Below are 19,819 nucleotides of genomic sequence, written 5' to 3'. Positions count from 1 at the left end.
TTAACAAGAAAAACAGTCAACATGAAAAGGAAGCATGTATTAAAGCATCACATTCATTCAAGTAGTTAGATATTTGCCATTAAACAACTAGATAAACTTCTCATGTGTAATAAATGTGTCTGGGATACTATATACGATATATAGCTCAGAATAAGGAATTCAATTATTTCACTTCGTTAAATAAGAATATCACTGTACTGGGTAGTTTTACTGCAGTTCATAAATCTGAAGTTTTCTGTTTCCTTTGACCCTGTTCGACACCACAAGCTTTGTACCGTCCTTGGACACAGCCACACGATAGGGCATGCTAATTTCTACTTTACAAGATCCAATCAATCTTCCAGTGGGAGACAATTGCACGATAGAGTTAGTGTCCTTACTACACACAAACACGCAGTCCCCGGGCCCTACACAGACACCATGAGGTCCCCGGATGCTCGCATCTCTTACCACTGTGGTAATAACGGTGTTGCCGCTTACGTCGTAAAAATTAATAGAATTATCAGAAAAGTCACTGAGAACCACAATTTGACGGTTTTGAATGTATGTAGTGATGGCTTCATTAAATTTCAACTGTTTCATTGGAAGATGGGGCTCAAACTCCTTCTCCCCTAAAGTACCGGAAACCATGCCCACAGGGTACTTGTGTTCGTACCTGGTGACACAAAACCAATCTCCCGGCATGGTGGATATGGACTCGTATTGACGATTGCAGTGAAAAGCCGGTAATTCGATGATAGTGTCATCTGCGTTAATATTAAAATTCAAGATCATACCTTTGTTACCTGTCGTAATAACAGCTTTTCTATCACCAGTTGTAACAATGCCTTGTGGTATTGAAACAAGGAGATGTGTAGCCAGATTGTTTAGCTGCTGATCGTACACCAGAAGCTTTTTGTTATTATTATCGACAGCTACAATTCTGCCGTCTGGAAGGAAGTCTGAACCTGTGATGTGAGGTTTGCTATCACCATCTCCATCCTGCTTCAAATTCCTAGACGCCAACAAACGTAACATAAAAGGACGTACAAACGACCCGGATGTTGCCTTGGTGAACGTTTTCTCGACTTTAAGTGAACCGATGTCATCCCCGCTTTGTATGAAAGAAAGCAGTGTCTTGTTGAATTCGAAAATGAAATCCAGAACATGTTTATCGGACTCTTGTTTTGAAATCGCATTTTTGTGTTGTTTTATCATTTTGGTTAACAGATACATTCTATAAAAATCGTCACTGTATGTGGCTGATGTTGTATCAATATCTTTAGTAATGGCCGTTCGAACTATTTTCTCATCATCTTTTTTCTTTGATTCAGTCTTGACTGCATCACGGGTACTCTGAACAACGTTGCACTTGAAATCATCGAACAGTTTAACTATTTCATTCTTCATGATATCGATTTGATCGGGAATGTCTTTAGCTTGCTTTTGGTAAGTTTGCATTCGGTTTTCCGCATCTTTATCAATATTTTTACACATGGCATGAATATTTGAAAGCGACAATTTCCCACCAGATTTGATGTCTGTGACTTCAGTGCATTGCTTATGGTACATTACACCACAGAGTCCACAACACATTTCGTCGTGGTCCACACAGTATATGTTTAAATCCTGCTTGTGTTTGATGCATATTTTCCTTTGGTCTTCTTCCTCCAAACCTTGTAGATCGTGTCCAACCATGATCTCATTCAAAGTGTGGTTCATTGAGCACTCCTCACACTGGTGTTGTTGGCAGGTTTTACACAGCACCACCGCATCATTCCGCCTCCCGTTGGTTCTACAGGGATCACAACGTTTCCCCTTCCGACCGGGAACGTTATCGTCGGCACACGTTTGATCCGAGTCTGGAGACCTTCCGCCAACTTTGTCGTATACAGTTGTTTGGAAGCCTTCAGCCATGTTTTCACAAAAAAATGTGTTTGACAAGAAACCTATTTAACGTATAAATGGATGATGTGTACATCGCAATCCCGAAAGCATTAATGTTTAACAATATCAAACTCTTAAGTAATATTTGTCCTTCTTATCACAAAGTAAAGGTTTTATGATATGCGCAAATCAATATTGAGTTAAGAAATTGGTTCACAGCCAGCAAACTTTTATGAAAGAGGTATGCATAACACGCTTGGTTGTCTACATTTTCGTATCACCTGTTATGCAAGCAATACATACAGACAATTTTTGCCTAAAGTGACGTTACAGTTATTATGACATTCAAAACGTAAATATGCTTGCCTTTTCATCAAAGACGCACAAAATCGCCCTATATGAACATAATCTCCCATATGTTATTCAACCTTTCTTGCCATTTTGAAACTTTTTTCCAATATAATTTATACAATTATTGGTGTATTGTACATGTATATCATTTTATTACATTTGTATTACATATTTACTCAGATCAACGTAGTATAAAAGCACGGATGATTTTTTCCGTCATTGCAAAACAGGGTTTAGTGTTGGTTCGGGGTCCGGAGGAATGTTGTATTTTACTAAATATTTATAGATTGTGTCATTTATTATATACTTGATTGAGCACTCCTCACACTGGTGTTGTCGACATGTGTTACACAGCACCACCGCATCATTCCACCTCCCATTGGTTCTACAACGTTTCCCTTTTCGATCAGACAAAAGTTGCACGCTTATGGTGGATGAAACTTTGCTGATGTGCGTATTGACCCTCCTGCTAGGGTGTATACCATTCATGGGTCGGGGAAAATTCTCCCGTGGGTATTTCATGTGATAAAAATTGAATTGCAAACATTGAATCATATCCTATCAAAATGAAGTGCTAAAACTTTAAAAGCATTTCATTAAAGCTATCGTACTCCTTCTTTCAGCTGGTACATTTGACGGTATCATTTATATACATTATTGAATCTTTTGTTTTAAAATGAAACAACTCTGAACTAGTAAAGTTATGAAGTAATGTTTTGTAACAGCATTGCAATATTTATTTCGATAGGCACAAACATTCCTTTATCATTTTTCCAAAACGAAAGTTTCATCAATGTGATTGTGTCAAATGTACTTCCTTTATACGAACTATTGATTGGCGTTCAATTAAAATCATTCATTCTTATTAATCGCCACTACATAAAGACGTTAAAACACTGATATATTTGCACAGCTGGGCATATAAATGCAACAATAGACAAAAGAAGTTACACTAGTTTATGCCCGCGACAATATTAACCGTCAGATATACATGTACACTTTTTGTAATGACTCAACAAATCTCGGAGGATTTCCCCACAACGTAGTATTGGACATAGGTAACAGTATCGGTCAGAAACACTTTTATATTAAAAATAAGAAAGGCTCCGAGATCGTTTTCACTTCATGCTCATTAGTCCTAAAGTATAAACGAAATCTATTAACAAATACTTGCAAGTAGTTTATTACATAAGATTATTGTTTTTAAACTCAATACAACACTATATGCATTATGTACATATGATTACAATGTTTCTTATCGCTCATCTCTGATCGATACTTCCACCTATGGTCTAAGACAAACACCCTCTGCTGAAATAATTCCCATTGAGATAGCTATAAGTCGACAAACGGTTACAGGTATGATATTAGAGTATGCGATATCTCAAGCTATCTGACACACTTATTGATCAAAGATAGATTGACTATAGTTTTGAAAAGAAAAAAAATATATGTCGTGCAAATGAACGATGATTGCAAAAATCACCCAAAATGCGATAGTGTTCTTTTCGGGCGAAAGGGTACGATGGTCTCATTTGAGTAAATACTCAGCGGTTGCTTTAAACAAGCATTCTTTTTACATATGGCTCAGATCAGATCACTATATATAGGTTCTCTGTCGTACGGTAAAACACTGTTTTATAGTTCTTATACGTCTACACAAGGGTATTTTTAGAGTGGCAACAGTACACGAACCTTTGCTTTACCTTTACTCCCAGGTGAAAGATGTACGTATATAAACTGTCCATACAGTTTGCTATTGCATTGTTTAGTACCTCTATTTTGGAAGAGTTTCGTCTCGAAACGCTTAAATGTTGGAACGCCAGTGCTCTCTGAAGTTATAGTTTCACATTTCACTAACTTTTTTATGATCGAGTATAAATATTGAAACAAAATAATAAACACCGTTTGTCATGGTATACAAGGTTAAGATGAAAGCAAGTAATTATAAGTGTGCCTAGTTACATATTTATTCTTTTATAAAATCCGTTGAATATTATCTCTTAAACATTGCAAAGTTTCATTGATTCTGCTTCCGTTTTATCTAAAAAAACAATCATAAAATATTTAATTCGTGTACCTCGCAAACTCATGTTAGGCTAAAAAACGCATTAATTTATCATCTTATAGATATAACAAGTTTCAAGTTTTCAAGCACCTTAAATACATAGTTTAAGGAATGTTTGGTGTGATAATCCACTGCTGTGCATCTTTTGCTAATTGCACTGGTGTAGGGGCCAATTTCCTGTATATTGGTTTACTGGCTTACGGCCATTCAGGGTCAAATATTATAATGAAACCTCCAAAACTGCACAGCAGGATACTCAGGTTGGAGATCTGATAAGAGGGATCAATGCAAGTAGATTTAGGTCAATACACAGAGGTTGTGAACTATGTCCCGATTTGGGGTGGGGGTGGGGGGTGGGGGTCACCTATAGAAGTCTTATACTAGGCTTTTAAGCTATACGATTATCGTAAATTAATCGTAGACCCCTCTAAACGTATCGTCAGCTACATGAAAACGTCGGAATTTAGGGTTAGAGCGAAAACTCCTATACCTTAAAGTAATATAAAGGGTTTCTCTCACGCAATCGTAAGAACATTTTTGCAGATAAGTAAGAAGTCTAAATAACAAATTTCATTTTTCTTCTGAAAAGTTATGTTTTCAAGTATTGACTAACTGTAAAGAAGCGAACACACAGCATTGTCTGTCATACTTATAAGGGCAAAATATATCCTTTAAAGAACACAGCGTGAACTCTTGTCAACATGAGATATGTGCCACTTATCACCTATACAATCAACATATTAAATAAACCACTTCTCACGTGTACATGCAAACATAACATATGAGCCACTTCTCACCTGTACACGTAAACATAACATATGAGCCACTTCTAAGTCTACACGTCAAGATATCATATGAGCCACTTCTCACCTGTACATGTCAACATAACATATGAGCCACTTCTAAGTGTACACGTCAAGATATCATATGAGCCACTTCTCACCTGTACATGTCAACATAACATATGAGCCACTTCTCACGTGTACACGTCAACATAACATATGAGCCACTTCTCACCTGTACACGTCAATATAACATATGAACCACTTCTCACCTGTACACGTCAACATAACATATGAGACACTTCTCACGTGTACACGTCAACATAACATATGAGCCATTTCTCACGTGTACACGTCAACATAACATATGAGACACTTCTCACCTGTACACGTCAACATAACATATGAGCCACTTCTCACCTGTACACGTCAACATAACATATGAGACACTTCCCACCTGTACACGTCCACATAACGAATGAGCCACTTCTCACCTGTACACGTCAACATAACATATGAGACACTTCTCACCTGTACACGTCAAGATATCATACAAGCCAATTCTCACCTGTACACGTCAAAATAACATATAAGCCAATTCTCACGTTAACACGTCAACATGACATACGAGCAACTTCTCACGTGTACAGGTCAACATAACAAATGAGCCACTTCTCCCGTGTACACGTCAACATAACATATGAGCCATTTCTCAACTGTACACGTCAAAATAACATATGACCCACTTCTCACGTGTACACGTTAACATAACATATCAGCGAATTATCACCTGTACACGTCAAAATAACATATAAGCCACTTCTCACGTGTACACGTCAACATGACATACGAGCAACTTCTCACGTGTACACGTCAACATAACAAATGAGCCACTTCTCCCGTGTACACGTCAACATAACATATGAGCCACTTCTCAACTATACACGTCAAAATAACATATGACCCACTTCTCACGGGTACACGTCAACATAACATATGAGACACTTCTCACATGTACACGCCCAGATAACAAATGAGCCACTCCTCAGGTGTACACGTCAACATAACATATGAGACACTACTCACCAGTACACGTCCACATAACATATGAGCCACTACTCACGTGTACATGTTCACATAACATATGAGCCACTACTCACGTGTACACGTCAACATATCATATGAGCAACTTCTCACGTGAACAAGTTCACAAAACATATGAGCCACTATTCACGTGTACACGTCAACATAACATATGAGCCACTACTCACGTGTACACGTCAACCTAACATATGAGCCACTTCTAACCTGTACATGTTAAAATATCATATAAGCCACTTCACACCTGTACACGTCAACATAACATATGAGCCACTACCCACGTGTACACGTCAAAATAACATATGAGCCACTTCTTACCTGTACATGTCAAAATATCATATAAGCCACTTCACACCTGTACACGTCAACATAACATATGAGCCACTACTCACGTGTACACGTCAACATAACATATGAGACACTTCTCACCTGTATATGTTCACATAATATATGAGCCACTACTCACGTGTACACGTCAATATATCATATGAGCAACTTCTCACGTGTACAAGTTCACAAAACATATGAGCCACTATTCACGTGTACACGTCAACATAACATATGAGCCAACACACAGCGTGAACTCATGTCAACATGAGATATGTGCCAATTATCATCTATACAATCAACATATTAAATGAACCACTTCTCACGTGTACATGCAAACATAACATATGAGCCACTTCTCACATGTACACGTCAACATAACATATGAGCCATTTCTCAACTGTACACGTCAACATAACATATGAGCCACTTCTCACGTGTACACGTCAACATAACATATGAGCCATTTCTCACGTGTACACGTCAACATAATATATGAGCCACTTCTCACCTGTACACGTCCACATAACAAATGAGCTACTTCTTGCTTGTACACGTCAACATAACATATGAGCCACTTCTCACGTGTACACGTCAACATATCATTTGAGACACTTCTCACGTGTACACGTCCACATAACAAATGAGCTACTTCTCGCGTGTCAACGTCAACATATCATTTGAGCCACTTCTCACGTGTACACGTCCACATAATATATGAGCCACATCTCACGTGTACACGTCCACATAACAAATGAGCTACTTCTCGCGTGTCAACGTCAACATATCATTTGAGCCACTTCTCACTTGTACACGTCAACATAACATTTGAGCTACTTCTCACGTGTACACGTCCACATAATATATGAGCGACTTCACACGTGTACACGTCCACATAACAAATGAGCCACTTCTCGCGTGTCAACGTCAACATATCATTTGAGCCACTTCTCACCTGTAAACGTCAACATAACATATGAGCCACTTCTCACGTGTATACGTCCACATAATATATGAGCCACATCTCACGTGTACACGTCAACATATCATTTGAGCCACTTCTCAGGTGTACACGTCCACATAACAAATGAGCTACTTCTCGCGTGTCAACGTCAACATATCATTTGAGCCACTTCTCAGTTGTACACTTCAACATAACATTTGAGCCACTTCTCACGTGTACACGTCCACATCACAAATGAGCTACTTCTCGCGTGTCAACGTCAACATATCATTTGAGCCACTTCTCACTTGTACACGTCAACATAACATAAGAGCCACTTTTCACGTGTACACGTCCACATAATATATGAGCCACATCTCACGTGTACACGTCCACATAACAAATGAGCTACTTCTCGCGTGTCAACGTCAACATATCATTTGAGCCACTTCTCACTTGTACACGTCAACATAACATTTGAGCTACTTCTCACGTGTACACGTCCACATAATATATGAGCGACTTCCCACGTGTACACGTCCACATAACAAATGAGCCACTTCTCGCGTGTCAACGTCAACATATCATTTGAGCCACTTCTCACCTGTAGACGTCAACATAACATATGAGCCACTTCTCACGTGTACACGTCCACATAATATATGAGCCACATCTCACGTGTACACGTCAACATATCATTTGAGCCACTTCTCAGGTGTACACGTCCACATAACAAATGAGCTACTTCTCGCGTGTCAACGTCAACATATCATTTGAGCCACTTCTCAGTTGTACACTTCAACATAACATTTGAGCCACTTCTCACGTGTACACGTCCACATCACAAATGAGCTACTTCTCGCGTGTCAACGTCAACATATCATTTGAGCCACTTCTCACTTGTACACGTCAACATAACATAAGAGCCACTTCTCACGTGTACACGTCCACATAATATTTGAGCCACATCTCACGTGTACACGTCAACATATCATATGAGCCACTTCTCATGTGTACACGTCAACATATCATATGAGCAACTTCTCACGTGTACACGTCCAAATAACATATGAGCCTCTTCTCACCTGTACACATCAACATATCATATGAGCCACTCCTCACGTGTACACGTCAACATAACATATGAGCCACTTCTCGCGTGTACATGTCCACATAACACATGAGCCACTTCTCACGAGTGCACGTCAACATTACATATGAGCCACTTCTCACGTGTACACGCCAACATAATATATGATAATTTTTCACGTGTACACGCCAATATAAGATATAAACCACTTCTCACGTGTGCACGTCAACATAACATATGAGCCACTTCTCACCTGTAGACGTCCACATAACATACCAGCTACTTTTTACGTGTACGCGTCAGCATAACATATGAGCCACTTCTAATGTGTACGCGTCAAAATCAGAAATGCTCCACTTCTCACCTGTACACGTCCACATAACATATGAGCCACTCCTCACGTGTACACGTCAACATACCATATGAGCCACTTGTCACGTTTACACGTCAACATAACATATGAGCCAATTCTCACGTGTAAACGTCAACATAACATATGAGCCACTTCTCATGTGTACATGTCAATATAGCATATGAGCCACTTCTCATGTGTACATGTCAACATAACATATACGCCACTTCTCGCGTGTACACGTCAACATAACATATGAGCCACTTCTAACGTGTACACGTCAACATAACATATACGCCACTTCTCACGTGTAAACGTCAGCATAACATATGAGCCACTCCTCACGTGTACACGTCAGCATAACATATGAGCCACTCCTCACGTGTACACGTCAGCATACTATACGAGCTACTCTTCACGTGTACACGTCCATATAACATATCAGCCACTTCTCACCTGTACACGTCAACATAACATACGAGCCACTCCTCACGTGTACACGTCAACATAACATATGAGCCAATTCTCACCTGTACACGTCAACAAATCATATGAGCCACTTCTCACCTGTACACGTCCACATAACAAATGAGCCATTCGTCACGTGTACACGTCCATATATCATATGAGCCACTTCTCACGTGTACTCGTCAGCATAACATATGAGCCACTTCTCAACTGTACACGTCAACATATCATATGAGCCACTTCTCATGTGTACACGTCAACATATCATATGAGCAACTTCTCACGTGTACACGTCCAAATAACATATGAGCCATTTCTCACCTGTACACATCAACATATCATATGAGCCAATTCTCATATGTACACGTCAACATAACATATGAGCCAAAACGCAACTGTACACGTCCACATAACATATGAGCCACTTCTCACCTGTTCACGTCAACATAACATATGAGCCACTTCTCACCTGTACACGTCAACATAACATATGAGCCACTTCTCACGTGTACACGTCAACATAACATATGAGCCACTCCTCACCTGTACACGTCAGCATAACATATGAGACACTTCTCATGTGTACACGTCAACATAACATATGAGCCACTTCTCACGTGTACACATCAACATAACATATGAGCCACTTCTCACCTGTTCACGTCCACATAACAAATGAGCCACTCCTCAGGTGTACACGTCAACATCACATATGAACCACATCTCACGTGTACACGTCAACATAACATATGAGCCACTTCTCACGTGTACACGTCCACATAACATATGAGCCATCTCTCACGTGTAAACGTGTACACGTCAACATAACATACGAGTCACTTCCCACGAGTACACGTCAACATAACATATGAGCCACTTCTCACGTGTACATTTCAACATCACATATGAGCCACTTCTCACGTGTACACATCCACATAACAAATGAGCAACATATCACGTGTACACGTCAACATAACATATGAGCTACCTCTCACGTGTACACGTCAACATAACATATGAGCCACTTCTCACGTGTACACGTCCACATAATATATGAGCCACTTATCTCGTGTGCACGTCAACATAATATAAGAGCAACTTCTCATCTGTACACGTAAACATAATATATGATAATTTCTCACGTGAACACGCAAACATAAAATAAAACCACCTCCTCACGTGTATACGTCAACATAACATATGAGCCACTTCTCACCTGTACACGTCAACATAACATATGAGCCACTTTTCACGTGTACACGACAGCATAACATATGAGCCACTTCTCACGAGTACACGTCAACATAACATATAAACCACTTCTCACGTGTACACGTCAACATTACATATGAGCCACTTTTCACGTGTACACATCTACATAACATATGAGCCACTTTTCACGTGTACACGTCAACATAACACATGAGCCACTTCTCACGTGTGCACGTCAACATTACATATGAGCCACTTCTCACGTGTACACGCCAACATAATATATGATAATTTTTCACGTGTACACGCCAATATAAGATATAAACCACTTCTCACGTGTGCACGTCAACATAACATATGAGCCACTTCTCACCTGTAGACGTCCACATAACATACCAGCTACTTTTTACGTGTACGTGTCAGCATAACATATGAGCCACTTCTAACGTGTACGCGTCAAAATCAGAAATGCTCCACTTCTCACCTGTACACGTCCACATAACATATGAGCCACTCCTCACGTGTACACGTCAACATACCATATGAGCCACTTGTCACGTTTACACGTCAACATAACATATGAGCCAATTCTCACGTGTAAACGTCAACATTACATATGAGCCACTTCTCATGTGTACATGTCAATATAGCATATGAGCCACTTCTCATGTGTACACGTCAACATAACATATGAGCCACTCCTCACGTGTACACGTCAACATAACATATGAGCCACTTCTCACGTGTACACGTCAACATAACATTTGAGCCACTTCTCACCTGTACACGTCCACATAACAAATGAGATACTTCTTGCGTGTACACGTCAACATATCATTTGAGGCACTTCTCACCTGTACACGTCAACATAATATATCAGCCACTTCTCACCTGTACACGTCAACATAACATATGAGCCCATTCTCACCTGTACAAGTCCACATAACAAATGAGCTACTTCTCGCGTTTCAACTTCAACATATCATTTGAGCCACTTCTCACCTGTACACGTCAACATAACATATGAGCCACTTCTCACGTGTATATGTCCACATAACGTATGAGCCACTTCTCACCTGTACACGTCAACATAACATATGAGCCACTCCTCACGTGTACACGTCAACATAACATATGAGCCACTTCTCGCGTGTACATGTCCACATAACATATGAGCCACTTCTCACCTGTACACGTCAACATAACATATGAGCCACTTCTCACCTGTACACGTCAACATAACATATGAGCCACTTCTCACGTGTACATGTCCACATAACATATGAGCCACTTCTCACCTGTACACGTCAACATAACATATGAGCCACTCCTCACCTGTACACGTCAACATAACAAATGAGCCACTCGTCACGTGTACATGTCCACATAACATACGAGCCACTCCTCACGTGTACACGTCAACATAACATATGAGCCACTTCTCGCGTGTACACGTCAACATAACATATGAGCCACTTCTCACGTGTACACGTCAACATATCATATGAGCCACTTCTCACCTGTTCACGTCCACATTACAAATGAGCCACTTCTCACGTGTACACGTCAACATATCATATGAGCCACTTCTCACGTGTACACGTCAACATAACATATGAGCCACTTCTCACGTGTACACGTCAACATAACATACGAGCCACTCCTCACGTGTATACGTCAACATAACATATGAGCCACTTCTCGCGTGTACACGCCCACATAACATATGAGGAACATCTTACGTGTACACGTCAGCATAACATATGAGAGACTTGTCACGTGTATACATCAACATAACATATGCTCCACTTCTCAAGTGTACACGTCAACATAATATATGAGCCACTTCCTTACGTATAAACGTCAACATTACATATACGCCACTTCTTACGTATACACGTCAACATAATATATAAGCCACTTCTCACGTATACACGTAAACATAAGATATGAGCCACTTCTCACGTGTTAACGCAAACATAACATATGAGCCATTACTCGAGTGTAGACGCTAATATAACATTATTTATTTAAAAATCTAACCTAACCTCGAACAATCATATTAAGCAGTAACCAACACTTTAATATATAGATACATATGCAATATACAAACGTTACATTGCCAAAACATACACATCGTTTAAAAAGTTAACATTGGTTGAACACATGAGCAGACAATTAGATGATAATAATGTCATAAATTAGAAAATTACATACATGTTTCTATGTCTCTGAGAACGTCATTAAACAAACATAGTACGTAAGGACACAGATACATGTTTCTATGGCGCAATGAACACAAACATAATAGCACCCAAAACTATATTCATTATAATAAAAAGCTCTAGTGCTTTAATTGATGAAAGTAATTAAAACAGGAACTATACTCTTAACCGAAGTAAAAGGCTCAACGTACAGCACAACGTGTAATGAATATGTATATACATTTGACAGAGACAGTAAAACACACTCACATACATATGTATTTTATGTAAGGGGGCAAAGAATAGCTTGAATGAAATCTGTTTCATCATGTTTTTTGATAAAGAGCTTATTAAATGCCGAACAAATACCAAAAACAAACACCTCTATACCTTGTTATAGCATGGGGTATAATTTTTTCAAATTGAATGAGCTCTTCTCAGAGGCTCATTTCTTTGTGGGGAGCCCCCTTACATTCCTTTCAATAGTACATAAAGAATGCGTAGTTGACTACAGACTGTTAGCATATCATATTACTTCCTCAATGAAATAGATCAGCTTTAAACTGAATCCGTGCTCCTGTCAAAAAGACCTGTCAATCTCTGCAAGATAGTGTGAGGTAATTTAAATCAGCATTGACGCTGAAATCGCGCCTTTGCACATGCAAACAGTAGGCGTAAATATATGCGCATGCGCATGCGCAGTTTTAGCAATTTACTTATTCATGAAGAGTTGTCTTCAGCAATAAGTAACGATTTTTCTGACACAAATAATAAACTGAACTTTTTAAAAATCTAGCGCCTCTGATTTGCTGACAATGTAGGGCAAATACCAATGTAAGTTATCGTATTTGACTAAATTGAAGGCACTGATGCCAGAATGAGCTGATTCTTAGACAAGAAAATAGGTCAAAACAGTTAATTTGTGAGAGTGTATCTCTAAAACATGGTTTCTATTTTAAAAGGGTAAAACATTTTTTCCATATCGACAAGACACTGAGTAAATATTTATAGCTCTTAGATACAGGGTTTGACAAGCTGATGATATTTCAATTGCCTTTATTTGCCTTTCAGTATTGCACGTAAGCCTTATTCAGTGGCATATCGAATGACATATCATTAAGGTTGTTTGTCTGATATTTTCTTCCACAATTCAACCTTATTTCACTTCCTTAATGGTATAGGGCACACTATGAATACCTTTTCAATACCTTATTTACCTTTTAAGAAAAGCTAGTTCAATGGTAAACAATCTATAAGGAACATAATTACATTATCCTTGGTTTCATACAACAATATATTAAAATACAAACATATTTAAATACAAAGTGTATTTTACTATATGATATGTGCAAACGCTCAATAATTTACCACTTATCAACAAGAAAGAATCATGAAGGGTAGAAAAAAGGGTTACTGCAATGCCTGTATTGCATTTAAAGATTAAAATTGTTGCTAGACACAGCTGTTCACAAAAGATTCAACTTTATAGATGATATACATTATACTTCACATAATGTGAGATATTAAAATATGAAGCATAATGGTTTTAAACAGAATCAATATGCCTTTTATAAATTTTGTGTTTTGTTTCCGTTGAAAGAGCTCTATAAAACAACATGTTAAAGCCATTAAAACATTCAAAACATGTCTAGACAATAATAAACTTTAACACCTGTAACAAACTTCAAGTGTCAACTTTCAACTTATAAACACAAATGTATTATCTTACACAATTTGTTATACATAACTATGGCTCTCAATAAGCATAAACATTCTCAAAATAAGCAGCACACGAATGAATTTCAGAACACTGTAATCATTGGTAAAAATATACTAGTATAGTATGAACACTCTTAATGCTTTTATACTTTCTCTAGCAAATTACATTACTTTCCTTAAATTTCTTGGTTATTGGAACCCGTATTTACATAAATGTTTGTATATATTTCTAACATTCTAAAGATACAGCAACTTTAAGAAACTCAATCAAAGTAATGTTGATACATCATGTTTATCAGCATAGTTTTCAGGATTATGATGGAATTCTCGGTTAGATGCAAGTAAAGCTATGTATTATCATTATAAATCACAATAACTCTAAATAGTCACTTAAGTAGAGTACACTTAACGTGAATTCAAAACATTTTGATATATGAAACAAGACATGATACATAACTTGAGAACTAAAGCATATGTAGCAAGTATGGAACAAAACAATGAATCATAATTTGTACATGATTATACCTTTATAAAGAACACAAAAAACATATAACATAGTTATAAGTAAAAATAAACCTTAGTAATACTTAAAGTACAGCAAAAAATGAGCGTACACAAAACCAATATATTGATGACGGATGCAGGAATATTTCAGACGGATCAACACTGCAGAGCTAACGCAAACACTCGTATATTGTTTTTCAATCAAACAGGGGCATAACTCAACAATTATTAAAACCAGAGTTATGGTCTTTGCTTTTATTTTACATATTATCTCAGGTAATATGTGTACCAAGTTACATTTGGATATCTGGAATGTTTCGTACTCCAACACACTGTTGATGCTGCTGACAACGATCCAATGCTAGACAATTGCTTGACTTTCTTTAACTGATGACAAAAAAACATTCTATGTACACAACAAATGTAATGGTATGAGGCTCTGTTTGGCTATAAGTTTATACGCTCGTCATACAAATTGCTCGTGATATATGAATAGGAAAAATATATAATGCATTATTCACGTTGGTACCAAATAAACAAAACAAATATTTACAATGCTTTTTTTCAATAAACTCTTCATTCAGTCAATACCAACCTTGTCAGATATTCTGTAGAGGAATGTTGCAGATATAAACTCGCTGTGATGAAACAAATAGGGGACATGAACGTTCTACAAAATTACTCGACATTTAATGTTTTATACTCGAGATAGGAGAGGTTTGGTAAATCGGAATAAATAAACTGCTAAAAAAGCTCCTGTCCAATTTTTGATCATTATACATATGTTTCAGTAAGGCACTTAACCTGCAGGGTTTGAAAGTTAAAATTTGACATGACTTACAGGGACTTGACATGGTGTATTTAAGATTGCTATTAGTTGCATATGCTCGTATATATTTAAATTATCATTCAATTTACAAACTCTTTCTTTACAAGTAACTCTAGTTTGTGAATTATGCTTCATCTCTTGTAGTATCTTAAATACAACTAAAAAATTGACTATGCAGGGTTATGAAGATACAATTACATATGATTGTATGCACATTCATGATTAAATCACTGAATACCTCTGTTATGAATTGAACAGACCATCTGGATAATAATTGTTATTATTTTGTCCATCTGAAACTGGTTTTTAATGTAAAAAATCCATTTTTATATTCGCAACTTTCAAAATAGTCAGCTACATTTCTTTGACTTTTGTATTTAAGTATTTATTCAAGTCAGATTAAATAAGATTATCTCAATGAAATATGTTTTCAATTTTCAAGACTATTGTTGCAGCAGGTAAGAACCATGTCACTACGAACTAGTTTTGTCCCGTTTGTCACTTCCACAATCATTTCATTATCACCATTGCTCGTTGTCCTTTTTCATCTTCTTATTCCTTTTCTTCACCTCGGCATCTGCTCTTTTGTTGGCAATGGCTGTGCACTGAAACATGTGAACTGTTGTAATTCTAGCTTTCCAAATTAAGCAACAACTATGTATGATGTCTTATCCTCCAGCAACACTTACACATCATCATACAAGGTTTAAACTTCACTAATATAAACATAAAACAAATCAATATATAAAATCTACTTATATCATGTATATTTACAACTAAACTTTAATTGAGATTTAGTGGTTTCATTTTAAGCAGGTGAAGCGGCATAAATGAATAGGTAAGTGGAAGTTTGCACTATTCAATGTTGACCCTTATTACAATGTAAATAAGGGCTGGCCTTGTAAATGGAAAGTTTTCACTTTATTGGTAAAAATTAAAGCTTTTCAGTATGTTCTTACACAAACTATATGGTTATATACATGCGACTGTGTCATATCGACCCATTTATTCTAAAAAAGTACATTCTGCCAATCTTTAACCATATTTCTGCGAAAAGCTACAGAAACAAGCTCAGTAGCAAAAAGTTTAAACATAAACCCCGTTTAATGGCACTGGGTAAACGCCAAAGACATAAAACATAAAATCACAAACAAGAAACATGGAATTAATTAAAGCATAATACTAGTATATTTTGAACAAGTTATGATTCTAACTGTCAACTCTAACACAGAACATTTTTTGATAGTTTGCTAATTATAGAACATTTATTTTATGAAAAAAAATACGAAGTTAGTCTAAACTTCAATGAAACGAACATGTACATAATATAGTGTTAGTTTAGAGGTTGTGTCAATGTCAAAGGGAAGAGTATACACCAGGGTATACCCCCAGTAAATTTACATGTTACTGGCTGTTCCAAGGCTTACAATCCTTGATAAGCAATCCTAGTTTTTTATATGGATATATGTATAGTGTTGTTTGTGGAGTTTTTTGATGTGGTTCCATGTTTCGTGATAATTGGCCAGTTTGTCTCTAGTTGAGAATGATTTAAGTTTCGAGAACACCTTACCATTATGCTATCTATTCCTCTGTTTCTGCGCCAGACCGTTGACTTGGTTATCATATTGGTGAAGATATGGGTTTATATTTTATCATACAATATACACCTTTTTCCCCAATAAAGTTGGCTTGGATATCGCCTGGGAGACTACTAGAACTTCACAGACTTCACATTTATGACACGTCCTTGCCTCGCTTCAGGATTAACGTTGTGAGGTTCTGCAGATGAGAGTTAAAGAAAAATTGTTTATATTAAAACAAAAATCATGTTCTTCTAAAAGGGAATACTTTCAATGCATATTGATGAAGCCCCTCATCAGTATCAAACGAAACACAGTACACAGTAACACAGTAACTCTTTAGGTTGACAATTTTCGCACGTTGAAACTGTGCATGACGTCAACGTCATTGATATTTCATCCGGTTATAAACGTTCTACAATATTTAAATAATACTACCGATAGTCGAGATAGTCGAGATATAAATTGATGTTTTAGTCGTTATAACATAACATGATCATGTGATTATAATTTCTGTACATGACGTTCACATCGAGTCGTTCAACACTTATTATCATTATAAAGACATTTGTTCTTTTACTTCCTTGACCATACATATAACCGTCAACATTTAAACCGATAACGTGATATGTCGTGCCGGATTATGCTAGGCTAACAAAATATCAACGCACCAAAAGTCAAGAATCAAACTTACAAATTCAAACTCGCTCAAAATTTTAAATAAAGAACAGTTTTAACGAAATATCAACATAAGTTAACCGATTAAATAGAACAGTACTTTGTTGTTTTTGCAATATGCCTTTGAATTTCAAGTAAAGTCAAAATTGTAATGACATATCAGCATTCTTAGCGTTAATTTTACTTTTTATTCGTCTGACCTTGTCTTGAGAAAAAAGTACAATATGTTCCAGATCAGTATTGACTAATAAATTATACATCAATAAGTTCTCTCTCTATTCTGGATTTATTCAATTTTAACCCCTTAAAGTATAATTCAAGTCATTGCTTAAATCGGATGCAAACGAATATTCGAATACTTGATTCAACGTTTGGAATTCGAATGTCAAAATCGATATTCGAATATTTGTTGTTCTTTGTTGAATCAACACAATGCTAAAACCTTTTGCCTACAACAGTGCTCTTGTGTATGAAGTTATTTTGTCTTGCTTTTTTTAAAAACGGGTGACCCTTTTTGCCAGAAACGTGCAAGAACTTGATGACAATACACTATATACGCGCCATGTCTCAATTAGGGACATATCGTCGGGTACTATAAAAACATTTTCCGTATGTTTACAATAACTGTTGCGGATCCGTGGTCTAGTGGTAACATACTTGTCTATCAAACCAGGGGTCGTATGTTCAATTCCCGGTCGCTCAACTAAAAATACAAATCGACTTTCGGGAGTGACGTTAAATGGGGGGGGGGGGTCATGTGTGACAGTGCTATGCACTGGTGTACGTTAAAGAACCAGGGTAGCTCTAACCTGGGTTATATTCTGTCTGTGCACTATGCTCCAACAACCTATAATGACTTACAATCTTATCGGATCACTCGCCGAATGGACAAGGCCCGAGTGCGAGTATGAATAATCTTACACACCCGCAATTACAATAAATGGATATTAGTCAAGTGACAAAACAAACAGTTTTTGCATGCTCTACTTATTTCATCATATATACCTAATGTATAAGACTGTATGAATAAAGTTATTAATAATTAGTTACAAAGCATTAGTATTTTTATTGTATTCATAAGCGATAAAACATTTCATGTAAATATATATTCATTTAAACAAATCTGAAATAGATGTAAATCAGAGCTATAATAAGCAATATTTTAGCTAGTATATGTCAATGTTCGTTTTATGCATAATAATGTCCGTAACTCCATTATTACGTTATATTTTATATCTCTCTATAAAGAGACCATCATGTTTTATGGGATGCGCTTCATGAGGAAACTTTAACTGCTGACTTTCAGGTATGCATAGTACCTGTATTTTTAAATTGATATGCCGGTGCTTGTCGATCCATGTAATCAGTTTAATATTAAATATGTTTCGTGTTCAACTAGTAACGTACTACAAAGTGTATCAACGGGGCAATCTGCATCTCAAAGAAACCAAAACAAATACAAAATATTTCTAGGAACGATATATATATAAACATAGTATTTCTTTTTATATTTAATAACAAAAAAATATTAAAATGCATCGTTTATTCAATTGTGGTGCTTCTTGTTTTATTTTTCGATATAATGAGTACAAAGGTTCATACCTACACGGTATTCTCTAGCATACCTCTATTGCGCGATATCAATCAAATACGTCACTATAACACTGTAACCATCATTACGTCTCTATAACACTCTATTCCTCAATCACGTCTCTATAACACTGTATCCCTTGATAGCGTCTCTA

At 37.0% G+C, this 19,819-nt stretch overlaps 1 protein-coding gene across 1 annotated transcript; it reads right to left on the bottom strand.

Annotated features, from left to right (window-relative positions):
* Positions 1 to 207: 207 nt before the first annotated feature.
* Positions 208 to 1,896, bottom strand: LOC128219367 (uncharacterized). The gene has a single exon (XM_052927175.1). The coding sequence runs from the start codon at positions 1,894 to 1,896 to the stop codon at positions 208 to 210; it is 1,689 nt and encodes a 562-aa protein (XP_052783135.1).
* Between the last annotated feature and the right edge of the window lie 17,923 nt (positions 1,897 to 19,819).

The sequence above is a fragment of the Mya arenaria genome, chromosome 15 (assembly GCF_026914265.1).
Source record: "Mya arenaria isolate MELC-2E11 chromosome 15, ASM2691426v1".
In the NCBI taxonomy this organism is placed as follows: domain Eukaryota; kingdom Metazoa; phylum Mollusca; class Bivalvia; order Myida; family Myidae; genus Mya; species Mya arenaria.
Note: the sequence above shows the minus strand (reverse complement) of the source record. Positions and strands in the feature narration are given on the sequence as shown.